The sequence below is a fragment of the Branchiostoma belcheri genome, unplaced genomic scaffold, assembly GCF_001625305.1.
Source record: "Branchiostoma belcheri isolate BF01 breed outbred unplaced genomic scaffold, Haploidv18h27 scaffold12, whole genome shotgun sequence".
In the NCBI taxonomy this organism is placed as follows: domain Eukaryota; kingdom Metazoa; phylum Chordata; class Leptocardii; order Amphioxiformes; family Branchiostomatidae; genus Branchiostoma; species Branchiostoma belcheri.
The window spans coordinates 3,827,478-3,849,339 of NW_017802602.1; the positions used below are offsets into that span (position 1 = coordinate 3,827,478).

The 21,862-nt window shown below is 41.9% G+C and overlaps 2 protein-coding genes across 5 annotated transcripts in view; one reads left to right on the plus strand and one right to left on the minus strand.

The window, feature by feature from the left end:
* The window catches only part of LOC109462815 (RNA binding protein fox-1 homolog 3-like), a 48,791-nt gene extending 37,082 nt beyond the window's left edge, over nucleotides 1-11,709 (minus strand). For 2 of the 4 annotated variants that reach the window (XM_019759435.1, XM_019759434.1), the window contains exon 1: nucleotides 11,201-11,708. In XM_019759435.1, the coding sequence (XP_019614994.1) occupies nucleotides 11,201-11,416 (216 nt within the window). In that variant the 5' untranslated portion in view covers nucleotides 11,417-11,708. Of the gene's footprint in view, nucleotides 1-11,200 lie in introns of all 4 variants that reach the window. The other 2 variants (XM_019759437.1, XM_019759436.1) reach the window with 2 other exon arrangements.
* A 4,485-nt stretch (nucleotides 11,710-16,194) lies between these two features.
* On the plus strand, nucleotides 16,195-20,673 carry LOC109462836 (frequenin-1-like). Its single transcript, XM_019759469.1, has 2 exons — nucleotides 16,195-16,557; nucleotides 20,405-20,673. Exons 1-2 carry the CDS (start codon nucleotides 16,204-16,206, stop codon nucleotides 20,621-20,623), a joined length of 573 nt encoding a protein of 190 aa, XP_019615028.1. The 5' UTR covers nucleotides 16,195-16,203; the 3' UTR covers nucleotides 20,624-20,673.
* Nucleotides 20,674-21,862: the final 1,189 nt, after the last annotated feature.

The window sequence follows — 21,862 nt, forward strand, 5'->3', positions numbered from 1 at the left end:
GTACATTAGCCACAAAGCGTAAAGTCGTAATCAGCTCTGAGACTTTAACGTAATTCGTAATCGGCAGCGAAAATTTTGTGTAATTCGTAATCACTGCCCCCCCCCTCCCCCATGCTGGACTTTATGTACATGTAAGGAGGAAGAAATTGAAGAAAGGGAATAAGATAACCTTTTCTGAGACCTTTAACCTAACTTCTTATCAGTATCAGACGCTGTTACCACTTATGTAGTACAACTACTGGCAAGGGCAAGGGGTTTCTCACAATTTTTAATATGATCCATACATACAAAATTCTTAGCAGTGCAGGTAAAATTTGTCTGATGAAACCATGTTTTCGGAATTTTCAATTTTACCTGTACCAGTGCAGGTATGCAGAAAAAATGTAATATCGAGCCCTGGCTACAGTGTTCTAGCCAGCGTCTGCCTTTCTGTCATTTAACGGAATTTTGCTGCTCATGGCGGACAAAAATGATGCCCAATTCATCATCGATGCATCTTTGATGGACAAAATTGGCATGTTGACTCGTTGAGATATGAAGAGAGATGTCGTTCAACTACGCCTGGTCTACCAGCAAAATTTACCCCTCAGAACAAAGGAAGTAGTGCTTCAGACACAGGGTCAAAATTTCCAAATTTCCCGGGGGAAGCATCGATATCACTCCCGTAAGATTGTTGCCTTGGGCGCTCGACATGATATCATTACGTCAAACAAAATTGAGAAGACAGACAAAAAATTCAGGCTGGCTAGAACACTGGTTTTCAGTATGATCTATAGTTGCTAAATTCTGAGTAGAACAGGTAAAATTTGTCTGGCCAGGGGTCTCCCCAGAAATTCTTAGGGCAGAGGTGCTCCCTAATCGGTCGATAAAAAATCAGCAAATTTCCATGAAAATCCTAAGAGAAAACCCTATATTTGAACATTTTGGGAGTGGTACCAATATTTTGGGGAGAGGGTATTGATAATTGTAGTGTTTATTAATATAAATAAAGCACCCTTGCTTTATTGCCTGGGGAGAGCCCTGTAGACTGGTGAAGGTAATTTTTAATCAATGTTACCTACACCAGGCAGGTATACTGAAAAAAGGTTTTCGAGCCCTGTACCGTATCCTTAGCACATACGTCAATGTTGTACCCATGCTGCTACGATTCACTCCACACCCTTATATGTGCAGCAGTGTGTGACATGTAGGACAAGGATTACATGTCTGGCCAGAGATGGCGTCTACAGTATATACACAGGAAGACATCCATCCTTTTACAGGCATTTACCATGAAGACGCCTCTCTTCTTTGTTTATAATCTTAACCCAGAGGCATACATATATCTCCAACAACTTCTAGGTCAGGACCCAATTCGTGGAAATCAATTTTGTGAACTACTGTGTATCGTCAAATATTTGAGGTGGTTTTATTTGCACGGCGACCTTTCTACAGCAAAGTCTTGACACCGCGAATCTGTGTTTCCGGTTTAGACTACTACTATACCGTAGAATCGATTCAACCGTGAACTTAACGCACCGTGAGAACCCTCTTTCTCCCTGTAGCACGCAATTAAGTTCCCACGAAAATAAATGAACTTACAGTATGTCTAAGTGGGTCGGGAAGAGCAAGGCATGAATCAAATTTCCTCTCCAAATCCCTTGGAAAAATCAACAACAAATCTTGACTTTCCAATACCCTTGCCCCAGGCTGTTAGAAAGTAGGGGTCCCCTACGCTATGATTTGTACCCCCTATGCCGTGATTTAGACCCCCTATGCTGTGATTTGGACCCCCTGTGCTGTGATTTGGACCCCCTATGCTGTGATTTGGACCCCCTACGCCATGATTTGGACCCCCTATGCCGTGATTTAGACCCCCTATGCTGTGATTTGGACCCCCTATGCCGTGATTTGGACCCCCTAGCTGTGATTTGGACCCCCTATGCCGTGATTTGGACCCCCTAGCTGTGATTTGGACCCCCTACGCTGTGATTTAGCCCCCTACACTTATCTTTCAAGCAGCGTAGCTTGGGATGTTCCTTTTTTAGGAGAACCCTGTGACCCTTCAGAAATCTTTTGAAAAATCTTTTGAAAAATTAAAATTTAACTTTAAAATAAAGCTATAACCTCTACTTCCAGCTGAATCCCCAGTCAGTATTTGAGACCTTTGACCTGTCAGTCAACCTTCCCCCTACCCATATATTAACGGATTACCAGCATGGATTCAGAGCCAAATGATCCACAGAAACACAGCTTATACTAACAGTCCATGACATAGCTGGCGCACTAAACAGTAAACGGCAGGTAGATTTAGCAATACTTGATTTCACTAAAGCCTTTGATAAAGTCCCCCATGGCAGGCTCATCTCAAAACTGGAGTATTATGGAATCCAAGGCCCTACGCTGAATTGGTTAAAGGCTTTCCTGACCAACAGGGAGCAAACAGTAGTGGTTGAAGGGAAGGCGTCGGCTCCAGTTAAAGTAGCGTCTGGGGTCCCTCAAGGAACCGTCCTGGGGCCATTGCTCTTTCTCTTGTATATAAATGACCTACCAGATCAGCTTGACTCAAATGTGAGGTTATTTGCCGATGACTGTCTATTGTATGTAGAGCTTTCTACACAGACCGACTCACAACTTCTCCAAAAAGACCTGAACACCCTGGAAGAATGGCAAAGCAAATGGCTCATGCAGTTTAATCCCGAAAAATGCTACATTATGCACATAACAAACAAACGAACACCACATGCAACTAGCTACCAGTTTTGTGGTCAGGCTTTAGCAACCACAAAAATCCATCCGTATCTGGGCGTCACGCTGACAAGCGGACTGAAGTGGGGTGCACATGTTAATAATATCACAACTAAGGCGAAACAGACATTGGGAGTGATTAAACGTAATCTGTGGGCATGTCCAACGAGAGTAAAATCACTTGCATACACGTCACTTGTAAGACCGAACCTAGAATACGCTGCGACAGTATGGGATCCATATACAAAGAAAGACAAAGACAAATTGGAAAGGGTACAGAATCAAGCTGCAAGATTCTGTATGAACAACTATGTAAGAGGTGCTAGTGTCACGGAAATGAAAAGAAACCTACAATGGACCTCACTTGAAGACAGAAGAAAGATGTCTAGACTATGCATGATGTACAAAATGACTAATAAACTGGTGGATGTCCCAACTACTAAGTACCTAATACCAGCTCAGAAGAGAACAAGAAATAGCCACGCATTCAAGTACCAGAGTTATCAACCAAGGATTGAGGTGTTCAAGAATTCATTCTTTCCTAGAACTATCGCAGAGTGGAACTCACTGTCACCAAGTACAGTAGGGGCACTGTCAATAGATAGCTTTAAACAATGTCTAGAGCTAGAAGTTCAAGGGTTAGGTGTAACAAGTCGATCGGTGTAATATAGCCAGCTGCCGCCGCGCCGCGTGCCTGCGAAGCTGGTGTGTTACGCCGAAAGGCGGTTATACCGGCTATACAGATACAGATACAGATGTGCTGTCAACCACCGTGAAGATTTCAAAATGTACAGTGTGAAAAGAAAAAAGGGCTCTTTTCAATCTGTGATCTGCTGACAACAGACCATTAACCAGTGGTGGAAATGTTACGATAACAAATCATTAAGACAGGCAGCATCTTCATTAACTGTCTGGCCATTAATTAAGGATGACCTTGTGAAATTGGGTGTGACAAGACAAGACAAGAGGGGTTGCAGTGTGTATGATAGAAATGTCAGGTCCCTGAGCCACCAATCAGAATGCTTGGAAGAGTCATGTGACAAAATTTGACCAATTGCAGCCATTGTAACAGAAAAGTCCCAGGTATACATCGATACACATTTTTTCAATGTTTTAAGTTTACGATTGAAACACCGTAGTACGGTCTTGATACATCGGAAACATTTATTCGCTGTGTCGCAAATTTTCGGTGGCGGGGTAACACCATGAAAACAAAACCATCGCGAACATTTTAAAATGTACAGTATTATACTATACAAACCCTAGGAGTTTACATGTAGCTCTGCGTGCTAAAACACACTGACCTGTACATGCCACTTAGGTACAGTTTGTATTGGGACTGGGTAGGTTTGTTTTTGATTTGGGTTGGTTTGAGTTTTCAGGGAACCGGTTGAGGGGCATCACTCAAACATTTAGACTTGAACTTGGAGTAGCTAGCACCTTATCTCCAAGCAGATATTGGGTGGAAAGTTTCCTGACTAGCTGGTTAAAGGACTGTGAGACATTACAATAGTCCACCAAACATCTGCTTGGAGATAAGCTAGAGCCCATATGTAGTAAGTTACCTTTTGACACACTGAAAAATGGACAGAAGCATTCTACAAATGGCCAGGGATGGACAACACAGAGGCTGAGCATGGGGTCTAAACAAAGCTTGTTTTTGGAGAATATACATGTATATAGGCTGAAAATAGTTTTTCTAGAATACCCATCCTGACCCCCACCTAAAAAGCATTTCTGGCTCTACTCCAGAAAAAAGTATAGAATCCAGGTTTGACCTATGTTTCAATTAGAACCAGATTCTTTTCTCTTAATTTCGCAACTTCTCAAAGCAGAGCAACTTCCAAATCCCATTTGAGTGGTACAAATCTTAACACTAGCCACATGGTCACACTAGCAAGGTCCTAAATGTTCCCAAAAACGTTCAGATGATTTGTACCAGCCCGAAGATGTCAGTTGACACCAGTGGGATAGCGTGTTTAGGGTTAGTCAGTCTCACTGGCCTGTTACACCCACACCACAACCCTATAAGGGCAGGGCTCCATCTAACAACCGGCTCCTAAGTTGACAGAGACCTGCAGCTAGTAGGTAAACAACGAGTCATTACTGTCCACATCCAATGATACATAACCCCAGAAGAATTTCATTACTGTAAATGCATTTGGTTTTGCAGTCTCTTCATTTTGCAGAGCAAAGAAAAAGGAGAGGTTTTTACCGTGTTTGAAAGTTCGCGGTTGAGATGATTCCGTGGTACAAAATGCATATTCGCGGTGTTATGGAGCTTGTTAATATCTGGGTTGTACAGTTACTGTACTGTTTTTATAGTTTTTGTAAATATATGATATTTTGACATTTTATCATGTAAATATCAATGCCATTCAGGCAACATTGTATGTCATGTTTGTCTGTTATGTTTGGTATCTTTTTAATAAAGAATTGAGAATTGAGAATTGTTATACTTCCGCGGTAAGGCTAAGAGGTCACCGCAAAAATTAAAACCTGCACAAACATTTCATGATTTACAGTACAGTATTTCTCTTGATGTCAGATACAGAGGCTGAGCCTGGACCCGTCCAATAGAAACCCCAGACCCTAACAAGGAGAAGTCGTAGACATCATCCCTCCATGAAATAGCTTGTTATTTTGTAATCTTTTGGTGTATTTCAATAGAGATATTATTAGTCAAACTGTTGTAGAGTTTGCGAATATACTACTGGGGATGGTACCCAGGCTACATTTGCCTGTACATGTAGGTCAATGACCAGACAAATGACCTGCAGACCAGACAAACAAGATTTATTTTCCTGCAGACTCTATAGGGGTAAAAATAGATAGGGCTGCCTGGGTCTGACCTACCAGCTGGAGGTATAAACAAAAACACTCTGTCCCAACTTTTGGGTCAAACAGACCATCCTATTATGAAGTAGGGGTGAAAAAGTGAAAATCCTTTTAAATCAAGCAATAAAAATATGCGACAACCTGCTAATGCACTCCAAAACACAAAGAGACTCAACAACTACCCACATACCAAAAATCATACCAAACCATCCCCTAGATTTTCCAAACATTCAACACAAAAAGTCCAACATTAAACATTTTGTAAATATCAAACGCAAACAGCTAGGGGACCCAAATTTAAACCACTAAACCATGGTAATAACAACTACATGCTACCTTAATATCGCACAAACAGTCCATAACGCGAAAACAACAGAATAAAAAAATTAAACTGCAGTACCAAGGTCAATCACCAGGGGCTCAAAGTCAACCTACACAATCTCCAAGGCCCCATCCATCAATCTGCCAAATATCGTACAGTTCCTTCTCACCGATCTTCAGATATCAGACCAAACATGAAACGGAGTAAAAACAGTACCCCCATTTTCATGGAGGGTAATTAGGTTAAGTGCCGACCTCAGGCTGACACACTGAGGACGAAACATGAAGGAGCTTTTTCAATAGGTAGTACTGCTTCAACACAGCTTCAGGCGTCTCCGCAGAAATTCTGAGGGAAGAGGTGCTTCCTAATCAGCTGATGAAAAATCAGCGGATTTTCATGAAAATACTAAGAGAAAACCCTAAATTTGAACATTTCGGGAGAGGTGCTAGGGGGAGAGCCCTTGCTTCATTGCTTGGGGAGAGCCCTGAGCTTGCACATATCAACCAAGCACTCCAGGTCACCCCTACTCTCCTCAATAATATAATATCCTCTAAATAAGTGCGTTGGCATCTTTAACATAATGATGACTAAATCGTAAATGAGGACGAAGCATGAAGGAGCTTTTTCAATAGGTAGTGGTCCAATGTGGCTTCAACACAGCTTGCTTATCATCAACCAAGCACTCCAGGTCACCCATACGTCTCCTCAATAATATAATATCTTCTGAATAAGTGCGTTGGGATCTTTAACATCAATACCTCAAGCTCTCTCATACATTGTACATGGGGCCATTGTAGCATTTGAATTAAGACTGTCACAATCAAGTACTGATCTTGTGTGAATATGACATGGATATCATATTTCTTTACTAACAACATGGATGAAGCAATTTTGAACCATGATTTCCAAATATTTGTAAAACTACGCTATAATATTACGCTGTTTTTTTCATACTGGTAACTCATACTATTATCATTTACATACAGACAAAATAAGGTATCTTATAATCAATGTAACATTTGCGAGCATTTGAATTAAGACTGTCACAATCAGGTACTGATCTAGTATGAATATGACATGGATATCATATTTCTTTACCAACAGGCAGAAGCAATTTTGAATCATGATTTCCAAATGTCTATAAAATTACTGTAAAATGTTTGCAGTGGTTCTAATTTTGAAGTTTTCAGAGTGACCTCTTGAATACAAAATCATACAATGTAACACTGTGGATATGTGTTTCCATTGTACTATTACTACTGTATTACAGAATTGTTTCAACCGCAAACTTACAACACAGCAAAAACCTCACACTGCAAAACTAAGTCCCCTGCAAAAATAAATGTTCACAGTACAGTGTTAAATGTAAATAACATCAAGTTTGGAAACAATGACCAAGTCTCTTGTATTTACCGGTAACCTCCTTGGTGTAAATCAGCATTATAACTGTATATGTCAGTACCAATAACTTCCATAAAATGAATGTGTGGTATATAAATTGATATAACATCTATAGCCATAGACCACTAATTCAATCTTCTGTATTAATATGCATCTACATAATATCATAAGGCTTCAATTATACTTCGTGTAAGCTAAATGGCTAACAGTAGGGACATACATCAATCATGCAAACGACATCATAATATATGCATTTCCTTTTTGTATGCCATGACAATGCCATTGTGAGTTTTTGCTTAAGGCTTTATAGTATTTACAAAACAAGCTTAATAAAAAAAATGGTACTTATTTATTTTGTCCTGAATTGTTGACTTTCAATCACAAAAATAATTTTGCAATAAGTATACAAAATCCATATACAAATTTTAGTGGTTTCAACAAAGTTGATATTTGGAATAACAGATTTATTTTAAACAAAGATTATATATTAATCTATAACCTTTATGGATAGAAAATTGCGAATGAATTTTTTAGCCCAAATCTACAGGGCAAAACCTAAATAATGGTATAATTTTTACACATACGTGCTAAACAAAAAAGCATTAACATCTGACACCTTCCCAAATGCATGCCAGACAACCAATAAGGTATTGTATTACATTCATTAGGTAGCCTTTGTTTTTATTCATGTTCGTCAACAAAGAAACTAACAAATGGCAACGAAAACATAACCTCTTCAGTCCTGTAACTCAATTTTTCACCATTTCCAGACAAAAATATGCAAGACACTCAGTAGCATATGACAAGTAATCATCTAAGTAACCCCTATGCATGCGTGAACTAAAGACATTTGGCAGGTTCCCATATACATGTGACACATCCAATATACAATCCAATTAACTTAATCAGGCGGCCTATGTTGATTCAATTTCCCTCGAACAACCAATGGCGGCTCAAATCCTCTTTTCAAACTCTCTCTGATTGGCGGGATCCCTTGTCAGCTACAGTTCCGGTTGACCGAGAAACCCAAACGATACACCAAAACGTCAGAGGTCGCCGTACGACATTATGTCGTACCCAACGCGAACAGAAAGGCGAACAATGCAGCGAGGGATACGTAACGACGAGGTTATTGATTGAAGAGGGGGGAGAACCAATGGTATCGGTAATTTAATCCGTCCTCGGGTGTTCTAACTTTCCCTGCTACACTAGAATTACCGAGAGCTAATCCAGGGCAAGGGTTACGCTGTATAGGCCTTATGACCCTCTCTATTGCCAAGCCTCTTATGTTACTCATTATGAGGTGAACAGTCAATTGAAGAGTACTAGGGACAAGTGGCAGTGTCTTGTGGCACGGGGACGGCCAATTTCACACTGCTAGCACAGGGCTGGAAGTTTATTTTTATGAATACAGCTGAATACACTGGTGTGTATTACCTAGTAAATGTGTAGTTCAAAAAAAAGGATTTGGGATGAAGTTGAACGTCTGTGAAACCTTATGATTTTAAAATTACAACGAATTCCATAGCTAACTTTAGAGTGTTAAACAGACATTTCAAATGTCATGAATATACAATTATACGATACATTTATGTGTGTAACCCTACAAAAATATCTAGGTACACCAGTGCATCCACAGTCAGAAATCTAGGTGCACCCAAAGTCAGAAATGTAAGGTGCACAGCTCCAATTTTGGGTGCACAAAGGTGTATATGCACAAAGTATTTCCAGCCCGGTACATGTATATGGAATGTACTTATGTAGCTTTTAATACTACCAAGGTGGTTCTAACACCTACACAAATACCTAGGTGCACCCACAATCAAAAATCATGTGCACAGCTCCAATTTGGTGCACACAAAAGGGCCCAGTATTTCCAGCCCTGTTGGTCCTATGTAATGTAGACAGGCACAACCCAGAATGTCTTATTGTATTTATCCACTGCCAGAACAGCGGACATGGGTCAACTGTGTTGTGGGCTTTGCACAAAGGACTAGATGTAAAATTACATGACTTGTACGTCAAAAACATAACCAGCATGTTACCATTTGACCGTGCTCCTCGCTTTTCTTCCACGCTAGGAAAAGAATGTATCAGATTCCCAAACAATATTCTTCCAACGCTTGCGAAAACCTGGTATGTTTTCGTGGAAAAATTTCCGCCTGTATAATCGCAACCTGAATCCAACTATAGTCTTGAAAACTGCCTCTGAAAGCCACAAATCCTATACTTCAAATTTCCTTTGTATAACTGCCAAACGCAGAAGAAAACAGAGACGTAAGGGGCTTCATGCTGTTTAACATGGTTTAGATTTGCACTGTTCTCAACAAAGAGGAGTTAATATGTGACAAGAGGGTCCCAACAACAACGGACTTTGGAGTTCATAAATAGGTCATTAAAAATGAAGTGCTGCAAACACGATTAACTTCAACCTGACAACCTTGGACGACAAAAACATGTGAGAGCGACATTCAATAGTTCTTAAATTGCACACTACAGTAAAGCATAAAACCTGGAAAAGTGTTGATTTGGGGGAGGGGGGCACAATGAAAAAATTATCTTTCTCACAGACAGGCGTAGGAAAAATATAATTCTGTGGTACTGTTAACATTGAAAGCTACATACGTACTACTTGAAAAGGGTTCCAAGCTATAATATTACGCTGTTTTTTCATACTGGTAACTCATACCATTATAATTATTACATACAGACAAAATACGGTATCTTATAACTTCAGTATTTCTAGAATTTGTATTCTACTACAAAAAGATATGACTGCGCATAGCGTCATACGCAAAAAATTCCAAATCACGCCAGGCGTATGTGAACGCTTGTTTCAATCGCGATAACGTGGCCTCGTGTTAAACTCAACGCAGCGCCCAACTCTTCGGCAAATTCTTTGATTTGATTATCATCACCTTTCTGTTAGCTGCAGTCAAACAACAGAGGTGTAATAACTAATCTCGTTACCGAGCAAAGCTGTACGATTGGCCCAGATTTAATTCTAATCACTGGAACACCAAACCCTTCACAGCTGAGATGTTATTTCAGATTCTACCAAGCATGGAGTAAACAAAAACAAGGCCATGATAATAAATAACAACACACAGGAACACCCTTATTTGATGTGTATGCTTCGCTGACAATGGTTTGTGTTTGCTTGAAGACTAAACTCCCCCAATCCAAAGTTTTACAACAGAGCAATGTCCCGGCTATAACCTGTATTTACAGTGTGTTTGTTAAGTGATAACCGACTGTGAACTTCTGTGACTTCTGATAAACACAGGCCGTAGTGTTGTCATGCCTCAGGTCCTGAGGCACATTCCAGGCTTTTTGAGTAAACACTGGACAGTTGGGACGAGTTAGGGCCGCGCTAGGAGGGAATCTGGGCTGGGTTTTATGTAGGGTTATGAGTAGAGGGTTGGTAGAAGTCGTTACGAGGTATCGGGGTTTTTCTGCGGGCATCGGGAGGGGCAACGGGCTGGTCGGCGGGCAGGCAAGGCGAGCCGCCCGCCCGTCCCTCAGGGATAGCCCGCGGGGGCAACACAAACGTCATACCTGATCGGAATCACACAACAAAATCGTTCATCTGGTCACACAAACGTAGCGTACGGCCATTTCTGCTGTCCAAACCAATCTTTGGCCCCTACAAACATACGTGGCTAAAGGACGATGACCAAACTGTGGTGTGACATTTGCGAATTAATCATTCAACCATACAGGCAGACGACATCAAAACTCAAACACACACACAGGCACCACATAACACAAGTTTCTGGGTTCAGTATCCTCACATATACGTTCCTAACACAATTTTATCGATCTCGGACGAATTTGGATGTTATTATCGCCCTGTGGGTTGTATATTTGATAGGAATGCCGGAGAGATTTTGCCCCGCATATCTGACATACCAGGTTGTCCTCGCCGCTGGGAGTGACAGTAGAGCTGGTGGCCACCGCCGCCGTCTCGCCTGCCGGCCCTTCCTCCGCTGCCTGGTCGCCGTTTACCAGCACCACGCCATCGTCTGTCTTTCTCTCGGCGTATCTAAGCGTCAGACAGTCCTGTTTCTCGGCGGGCACAGAGCCGAGGGAGTCCCATGCTTCGTGATTGAGCTGCACGCTCGCCATTTGTGGGGCAGAATGATTTGAGATCCGCACTTCCAGTCAGTCCGTCCCAGTCTTGGAGAGAGAAAAAAAAATGACGATCAATTCGCTCAATCAAACCTGTCAAACTGATCGATCGGTGCGAATCTTTCCAAGAAACTCCTCGCGCGTGTGGTGTGCAGGCCCAAACCGTCTTCCCAGGAGCAGCGTTTTTTTTTAAAGGACGTGCCGCATAGATAAGATGAGGAAATGTGTTTTTGCTTTTGTCTCTGTGGCTGGGCTGTTTGTGTGCCTTCACCTGCCTCATCCGGGCACTTCTGAGCTAGCAACGAGCGCCCCACAGCGAACTTTAGCGGTATCGCAAGGGTGCGGCAGAAAACTCTGCCTTAGGCAATGATACAACAACAAAGAACATCCTGTCAGTCTTGAAATTAGGATTAATTTGCTCCAACCGAAAGTCTGTCCTTGGCACAACCCTTTTCACGATGTGCAATGAACGGGGAAAAAAACAAAATACTTCATTTAACATTGTGACGTTTACTGAAAACATTTTTACCTACGTGAATTGTGATTTTGGATTAAAATTTGCATTGAATATTTTCCGCTATCGAAAAAAAATGCGACGGTAACATTATAGTTGCCACACACACAAATCAATATGGTTAATTTTGTATCATTGTTATTTAAAAGTCAGCCATATGTTATAATATAGCTGAATGTCGGTTTCCCACATAAATTAGTTGAATACTAGTATTGTTGTGATGTGTCCTATCAGATATGATATTATATTTTTGCCACAACGAATTCCATATAACATTTACGTTTATATAATTTGTTTGCCAAAATGCCTATAAAAAGCCTGATATGATTTGCCTGGTCACGTGACCGTGTAATCGCTGATTGGCGCTGCGCAATTTTTTCCGGTAAAAGGTGACCTTGGAAGTCGGTTACGTCATTACAGAAGGGCAACGTAGCCTGCAAAGCAGGCTTCTTGGTTGGGCCTTGTGGGGCGCTAGAGAGAGGCTAATAGACCAGGGGACTGTTTCGAAGGCAACGGACGGTTTTCATACAATGCCTTTGTGGTGAAACATGACAATGACAAGTTTATTCATTAAAATATTTTTGTAACATGAAATTTGTAACATGAATATTGTTAGATATTGGCATTGAATGCTAGTACTAGTAGTTTGCAAGCTCTCAGGGGCAATGATGTAGATTCTAGAATTGAAAGTATTTTCCTATGACAAAAGAAACGGTGCAGAACATTGAGAATCAATTTTGCGGTGGTAGCTGTACATAAGATAAGCGAATAGGCGGGTAAGCGAATAGACGGTTTACGACATCTAAACTGTATCCAAACCTATTTTAGTCTATTTCATCCTCTCTACAAATAGCGAAAGAGACTTGGCAGCTATAAGAGGCCCGGATACCAGGCTAGCAAAATTAGCCTCTACAATAGGCATTCTGGCGGGCTTTTGTCCTGATAGATTGTTTTATGATTATGTATATTTTTTCGATAATAGCCGTGTTATGATAGCCACCAACATTTCCGTCAAAACTGTAACTGTAACAGAAAAGAAAAGAAAGGGAAATTCTCGAAAAGCTGATTTCGAGGCTACAACAAACATTACACGTTTTATTGACGAGGATGTCACCAGAATCGCCGAGGAGGGATTTGGAGGTCATCCCTGCAGACGGGAGAGGACAAATGTGCGCTTAATTGATCGACGTGGACAAAAGATACAGTGTTAAGTGTTTGACTGGACGGGTGATAACTATCTCTCATTTGCCCCGTGGTTTGTCGTGATAGAACACGGTAGTTCCCGTACACTGTTGGGGAGGGTCTGCATGCGTTTTCCTGTAGCGAAATATATTTTAACTCATCAAGAATGAATAGATGAATGGAAGACATTTATTGTAGGCTTATGCTCTTAGATGCTAAGTACAGGTCATGGCGATGAAGTAGCCTTAGGTACAATTACAGTGATATATAAATACATATATAAGAGTCTGGTAGCAAAGACCTAACGTATACTACATTGTTCATCGTTAACCAACTTAGACTAGTTATGTTCATGTAGCAAAATTTCTCGGTCTGTGAAAAATGGAGGTTTCACGGAACTACTATATAAGTTCACAGTGAGTAAAAGAAAGTTGGCGAATTTCTTGTTGGCGGTAATGATAAATTCGCGGTACAGAAGTGACCGCAAAAACCGTGAATGTAAAAGAACCGTGAAAATAAAGAAAGAAAAAACGGAATTACAGCATTGCCACTCTTCATCAATTCATCGAAAAACGTTGCTAACCTTCTTAAATTTACCGTTAAGCTATGCCAGGTTCCCTCCATACAGACCCCCCTGTTCGCTACACCACTGGTCCCCATGAAATACAGACAGGGGAAATTAACGCCGTGTCCTTATCGTGTAGTAAGTACGTACAACAGGTGATGTACTGTTATTGTCATGTATCTACTGGCACATCTGACCGTTAACGGGCTTTGGATGGTACATGTCACATGCAGGAGAACGGTAGCCTCTACCAGGCGTCGGGAGGCGGTTGGAAAGAGAACTTGGCCAGAAAGACAGATAACATTAATAAAATTGAGTCCGTACAACAGGCTAGGTGATGTACTATCATTGTCATGTATCTCCTGTCGCATCTGACCGTTAACGGGATTTGGATGGTACAAGATACTGTTAGATGTCACATGCGGGAGAACGGTAGCCTCTACCAGGCTTCGGGAGGCGGCTGGAAAGAGTAGAAATTGGCCAGAAAGACAGATAACATTGAGTCCGTACAACAGGTGATGCACTATCATTGTCATGTATCCCTGTCACATCTGACCGTTAACAGGCTTTGGAAGGTACATGTTTCTGCGAGATGTCACATGCGGGAGTAAGGTCTAGCCTCTACCAGGCTTCGGGAGGAGGCTGGAAAGAGTAGAAATTGGCCAGAAAGACAGATAACATTGAGTACGTAGAACAGGTGATGTACTATCATTGTCATGTATCTACTGCCACATCTGACCGTTAACGGGATTTGGATGGTACATGTTACTGTGAGATGTCACATGCGGGAGAATGGTAGCCTCTACCAGGCTTCGGGAGGCGGTTGGAAAGAGTAGAAATTAGCCAGATAAAAATGAGTCCATACAACAGGCGATCCACAATCATTGCCATGTATCTTCTGGCACATCTGACCGTTAACTGGCTTTGGAAGGTACATGTTACTGTGAGATGTCATATGCGGGAGAACGGTAGCCTCTACCACCGGGCTTCGGAAGGTGGCTGTAAAGAGTAGAAATTGGCCAGAAAGACAGATAACATATTGATTGCGTAAAACAGGTGATGTACTATCATTGTCATGTATCTCCTACCACATCTGACCGTTAACGGGATTTGGATGGTACATGTTACTGTGAGATGTCACATGCGGGAGAATGGTAGTCTTCACCAGTCTCCTTTGCAGGCTGAATAGATATAGGACCATATAGAGATCGTCCTAAAAAGGGGGATATCGTTGGCCAGAGAACTTGGCCGGCCAGAGAGTGTCCGGTGGAGAATGGACCCCTTACTGGATACGTAGACCGGAGAGAGAGAGAGAGAGAGACAGACAGACAGACAGACAGACAAACAGACTGACAGACAGAGAGAGAGAGAGAGACAGGGGGAGAGAGACAGAGACACACACACACACACACACACACACACACAGAGAGAGAGAGAGAGAGAGAGAGAGAGACAACAGACAAACACACCCCAAACAATATCAGCTCCCGGAGATGGCGATATGAGAGTTTGATACGCACAACGTCGCCTTAGTAGTTGTGTATAACCTCTTTGATATAACACAGCCGAGGATATAGTCGTCTCCCTACCCGTAGGGTTTAATTTTACATGAAAGGATGCGTGTGTACGTACGTAGGCATTTCGACGAATGTGCTGGAAGAAGCTTTTTCTTATATAAACACAATGTTGCTTAGGGATCATGTGGTCTTGGCCGCAATGTGTTTATTCTATCTATTGATCACATCTTGTGGACATCCCAAAACTGATGCAAGCGTGCGAAGAAAAAGATGGACAAAGAGAAAAAAAGTTGCCTGCCTTTTGAAACCTAGGCTTGATCGATCACGAAGGTTGTAAAAGTGACAGAACACGTACAAAATTGCATAACAAAATCAAAGCTCTATAGTCTTCTATGTGATATAACTTTTCTAGTTTCAGAAACTGGTGTGGCAAACTAACTTTACCTGAAGTTCGTGTGACAGGGCATAATTTTCTTCTTTTTTTTGCGAAGCGAAAATTGATGGGCGCTAGGATGTCATTCATAAAATCAGGTCAATGTGACCTTACACTAGCCTCGGTGCCATCCAATATTCTACGTACGGGGCTCCTTATACTAGTACTAGGCCCGAAAAATTTATTAAGAGAGCGAGTATCAGACGCTTGCGCCGGTCTACAAAAAGGATGGCACCCAGGCTAGCCTTACATAAGGAGAGTACTAACTCCATGATTAAACTGAGGAGATCTAGATGTGCGCCTAAAGATAGATGCGAGGTTATCTTGTCAAATCGGCCTCCCCCGTTTTCTTATAACCTTTTTGGACCGCCCCGCGTGTAGGTACCATGTTTAGTTACAAGAGCAGTTTTCTACGTATAGTCAGTAAGGCTTAGAGGGAAGAGGACTTGAACTAGCTGCGGGCGCGGTTTACCGTTTGGAAAGGACGGAGGGATGGGCAAGGCTTTATCTTGTCTAGTCTGCCGTGGCGGGAAAGGACGGTCAAACAACAGGGGACGAAAACAATCTCGAAGGATGATCGCCCAGCTGGCACGAAAGACAAATTTCAACGAAAAAGAGGTCCGTCAGTGGCAGAGTTTGTTTCTCAAAGACTGTCCGGACGGCCTGCTGTCTGAAGACAAGTTCGTGACGTTCTACTGCGCTTTCTTCGAGTCTGTGGACGACCAGGAGAAGGTTTCCCTGGCGAGGCAAATCTTCCGCACGTTTGACCAGGACGGGAACGGACAGGTGGATTTTCCGGAGTTCTTGCGGGGCATGAGCGCGCTGCTCCGCGGGACCACTGCGCAGAGGCTGCGGTGGGCCTTCAGTATGTACGACATCGACAACAACGGCGTCCTCAGCCGGCCAGAACTCCTAAACGTCCTGAAGGTAAACTTCGTCCCCCCATTCATGATAGATAAAGCTTTGTCTGGCTATTCTTCATATTAAAGACACGAGACGTTTTTATCTTAAAGTTGGCTTATAGATAAGCTCGGTGAGAGACGAGGTGGCTACAGAGGGGATTTGTACAAGCGCATGATAGCTGTAATGTCATTTGTCACTACCCCCCTCTAAGAGACAATTTCTCATGCCGAAATGGTCCGTTGACAAGATGTGACAAGTTGCAAAATAGTTGTGAAATAGACTTTATATGAATTTGTATTTTTAGAAGCTGTAAGAATATTTGTTCCCAGTATATATCTCCACAAAGGTCCATTTGAAAAACCACCCTTCTCAGTGAAGTGACGTACGCGTAATGACGAAGTTAAAAGGCTAGGGGTGTAATCTTATGTTTAGCTGAAAAAAGGTAGAAAGACAAACCGGAAAAAAAGTTTAACGGGCACGTTTGCTTTGTGTACTTAATTTTAGCATATCAGTGAAATACCATAATATATATGCTTACTCGCTAACATAGATCATGTTTCAATAGACGTAATTCCAGGTATAGCTCCGGATCCGCGCAAAAAAAACACGTTTGATTTGCAACTCGTTTTGATTTTAATATGTGGTACCTTTTGCATATTTTTCTACTTCTGTACTTTTAAATATTTATCTATATATTTTGAAACAAAATGTACCTGCTTTGTTTACATTTCGACCTCAAGGGAAGCACTGTAGTAAATAAACACCTATAGAATGATCGGGATGACACCTTTTGTATCAATATCACTTTAAGAGTAATTCCGTGAGTTATCGTTATGTTATAATTTATGAGATGCCTTTAACTTTACATGTGCAGTATTTTATAAACTAATATATAAGATATATTAACTAATATATAAGATATATTGTATGAACTAAGAAGCCATTTTTCACCTGATGTAGATGCCTTTTAATGTAGTAAGAAGAATCAACCCTATCCCAGAGCAGTCTGATATCCGTGAGGAGAAAAAAGTGATGTCACTGACAGAAAACGGTTGCTTGTTTTGTATCGTAAGTTGGTTCTAGCTATTTATGGGTGGTACCCAAAAAATAAAGAGACGCATCGAGTAGCTTGTCTTTTTTTTGGGGGGGGGGGGCTATTTCAAACGCTTCAAGTATAAAATGATAGCAAAATGTGCTAAGAAATGACAGTAAATGTCAATTTCTAGCAAATTTCCTAATACAGCTTTTTTACACAATTTTTTTTTCGTTTTACCGCCATGAACTTTATATCGGATGCCTTAAGAGATGTTTTCCATGTAGCGGTCCGCACTGGAACTATGAGTTGGCAATCACATCGCCAACAACAGATGATATATATACGCTAACTAAACGTTGGTTTAAGTGCGGGAAGTTATGACGTAAACACATGGGAAAATCTTGGAATCATCTGCAGAAACCCCGATGTTTAAATCCCCCGATTAGATACGCCGCACAGATTCCCAAACGAGAAATAGGAGCGTTCCAATCAGCTCTGACAGGTAAATGTTGGTTAATAGCTGTTATAAATGTGCTCCCATCTTATCTATCGCGGCAAGTTTTCGTTTGGGGGGAGGGGGGTAAATCGGCAGATGTTACGGACAAGACTCACGTGCTACCATTATCTCCAAGCAGATGTCCTGGTGGAAATATTCCCATGGATGCTTAAGCTTGTTACGTATAGACGGGACAGTTAGGAAACTTATAATATAGGGGTTTTCACTCATTTTTCTAGGCGGCGGCCATATTGGTGTCCCCGATTTGCATGTTCCTACCTCGTCTGTACAACTCCTCAAATATATAACATCGTCCAATCTGTTCTCAAGTGAATCGGTGCAATATAGCACGGCATAGGCTGCTTGGGAGTCAAACAGACAACCTTTAGTTATCAGATCTTATCAACCAAGGCCACCATGCCACCTGCAGTTTATTACTTCAGTAAAATTTAAGTTCACAAAAACAAGGTTTGCCCACTTTGACAGTGTAAAACCTGCACTATACCGATTAACCTAAAAGAAAGATCAGTTTTGATCCTACAGAAATGCGTAACCTTTGGTAGATAATTTACGGACCAAATAGAACGAAACTAGAACAGCAGTTTCAAGTTGATCAATACGACATTTAGATTACGGATAAGAAAAACAAGTCTTGGACTTAAAATCTAGAGGCAGACAAAATAGGGTCGTAAAAAGATGCGCAGCAACATGAAAGCCCGAAGCCGAAAACCTCAGAACAGCCTGTTACGAATTTGCTGGCGATGTACCAAAGTAACTCTCGGATATACAGATCGTGAAGATGCTATCTGGGTGGTCTGACTGTCGGGACTAGCGTTGATGGAAGACATTAGGCGCTTTTCAGAGGAGAAATAACCTCAGAACACAATGTGGTGAGACTGCACATCGACCTATCCGAACACCCCTACCCATCCTATCACAACCATTACGCCACGAGCTTCAGATACTACAGCAGATTAAAGTGCTTATGACACCAAAATACAACATTTTCTTATCATCTGCAACAATAACAGTGTTATCAAATGAACATAAATCTTTGCACCACATATACGTCCTTTTGATGGTACTGAAGTGACGCTATCCCTCGATAAGCATATGAATATCTGCTACACAAGGATGCTCTGAATATGTCTGAAAATCTCCTGGGAGCAAAAAAGTCCCCAACGAGCAGCGGGATTTGCCTGCAGTCACAGAGAAAATCAAAACGCGCAGAATGAAACTAGCTGCATTCTGCATCAGACTTCCTGACATTGTAGCTTCCAAGTTTTTTCCTCTGGGAACATGCAAAAGGTCAAAAGCACGTAAAGATTTAAGTTCTTAGATACAGGTTGTTGAGGATACAGACCATTGAGCGCCCAAAATTGGATTTATAATCAATGGCTTCTGGTATGCAAATTGAATACGGTATAGTATGATTTGAAAGACAACAACACCAAAAACTTACAAATCAACATACGATTTTTTGTTTGCTCAGTGGTTGCCATCTCCGGGAAAGGGGTTATAGGAGCTATTTTAATACTCTTAGATGCATTCTATACAGCAGAATAGTACGACAATGGTCATTCATACTGACTAGGCTAAACAAGTCTTTTTTTAACATCCCGACCATGATAATCTGCTAAATCTTTATATATAAACCCATATGCACCACATATTCCCCCTTGCAGCTGATGTACGAACTGCAGCACCCGAGGAGGAGACACAGGAGCCTCGTCATTCATACTGACGAAGGCTAAATAAACCATTTATTATTATTCCCCCTTGCAGTTGATGTACGAACTGCAGCACCCCAGGAGGAGACACAGTGAGCCTGGCGGTTCGGACTCCAGCGGGCCGGGCTCCATCTCTCACCTGGAGAAACTGGTGGAAATGGGAAATTCATACTGACAAAGGCTTAATATCTTTTTAAACTTTCCTACAATAATAATCTGCTAAATCTTCCCCCTTGCAGTTGATGTACGAACTGCAGCACCCCAGGAGGAGACACAGTGAGCCTGGCGGTTCGGACTCCAGCGGGCCGGGATCCATCTCTCACCTGGAGAAACTGGTGGAAATGGGTCATTCGTACTGACAAAGGCTGAATTTTTTAAAACTCTTCTACCATAAAAATAATCTGCCAAATCTTCCCCCTTGCAGTTGATGTACGAACTGCAGCACCCCAGGAGGAGACACAGTGAACCCGGCGGTTCGGACTCCAGCGGGCCGGGCTCCATCTCTCACCTGGAGAAGCTGGTGGAAATGGGTCATTCGTACTGACAAAGGCTGAATATTTTTCTTTAAACTTTCCTACCATAATAATCTGCTAAACCTCCCCCTTGCAGTTGATGTACGAACTGCAGCACCCCAGGAGGAGACACAGCGAGCTCGAGCCTGGCGGTTCGGACTCCAGCGGGCCGGGTTCCATCTCTCACCTGGAGAAGCTGGTAGACAGGCTGCTGTCTGTCCTGGACGACAACAACGACGGCCACGTGCAGATGAAGGAGTTCGTGGAGGGAGTCAGGAGGAATCCGCAGCTGCTCACCTTCGATGATCCAGACTGAGAATGAACTCTAATAGTACCTTTCCCAAGAGTACAACACATGGGTGGGATTCAAACCCACATCAAACCTATGACCACAAGCTTAAGACCTATTACCAACTTCCACCTGTAGTTTATTTAAATATTTAATCGAAAATTTCGCCCTAACTGGGCCAGTCAAACCCCAAGGCGGCCAAACTCCCCTGGCAAATATTCTCCTATGTCATACCCTATGTATAGCCAGCGTGCAAATGTACAAAGAACTTTGTTAATTACCACGATCATTTGAAGTTTTTTTTTTTTGTGCCGCAAAAGGCGATATATTACCAGTATTTTGACAGGACTATTTAGTAATTCAATAGTCTACGTAAACTTATGCGCGGGTTCTCTCATCGGATCTTGGCTGGCTAACTCCTCTAGTAGATTACTAGTATTCATCGAATTTTAAATAAATCTGGCCAATTATTTGACGTAGACTTTCGAAATGACCTGCGTAGCCCTCTCGACGAAAGGAGATGATGAAAGCCAATACGGCTCAGTTTACTCTGGATCTGTTAATCACTTGTGTGTGACGAGTTTAACAGCAGCCTGAGCAGGTAATTCGAGTGTAAATATTTGTTAATCGAACGTATTGGGTGTGATTCGAGATGTTATCAGCATGTTCTTTGATAAACAACAAAAAGTACTAATAGCCTGAAAAGTTTGCAAATAATACGTACAGAGATGACAGATGATAGCATTGTTTTCTACTTCCAGACCTTGTAGAAGATAAATGCATGTAGTAGAGGCGCGCTTTCGACGCACATTTGTTCAGTGGGTCGCAGGGGTATCAATTTTCAGCGAGGCTTCATGACAGAATCGGCCGTTACAAATCTTTGCGTGACTTTTTGCGAAGCAGTCGGATTCTGTATAAGCCCACGACTGTCCAATTACAAATCGTGCGACATGAACCCGGTCGCATATGTCGTGCGAACGTCGTACGATCGTGTCAAAACTAAAGGAATTTTTCTAGATATAGTCGTACATTTATCGCGCAAGTTTCGGCCGTCTTTTTACGGATAAGACTGTCTATTATAGAATTAACGTTAGATCCTTTAATCTCCAAGCAGATCCATACGCCACCCAAGGCGTCTCTAGCGAATGGATATAGCCTGTCCTTTTTTATGCTATCTTTTGTCACCCTAGGATCTGCCGCAGTGAAGATTCCTTTAATAGCTTGTCGGCGGTTGGTCAGAACTGTCAAAGTCTGCTTGAAAATTCT

Coding starts and splice junctions, on each gene's coding strand:
- LOC109462836 (XM_019759469.1), top strand. CDS start 16,204: ATGATCGCCCAGCTGGCACGAAAGACAAATTTCAACGAAAAAGAGGTC. Junction 16,558..20,404: donor AACTCCTAAACGTCCTGAAG/GTAAACTTCGTC, acceptor TCCCCCTTGCAG/TTGATGTACGAACTGCAGCA.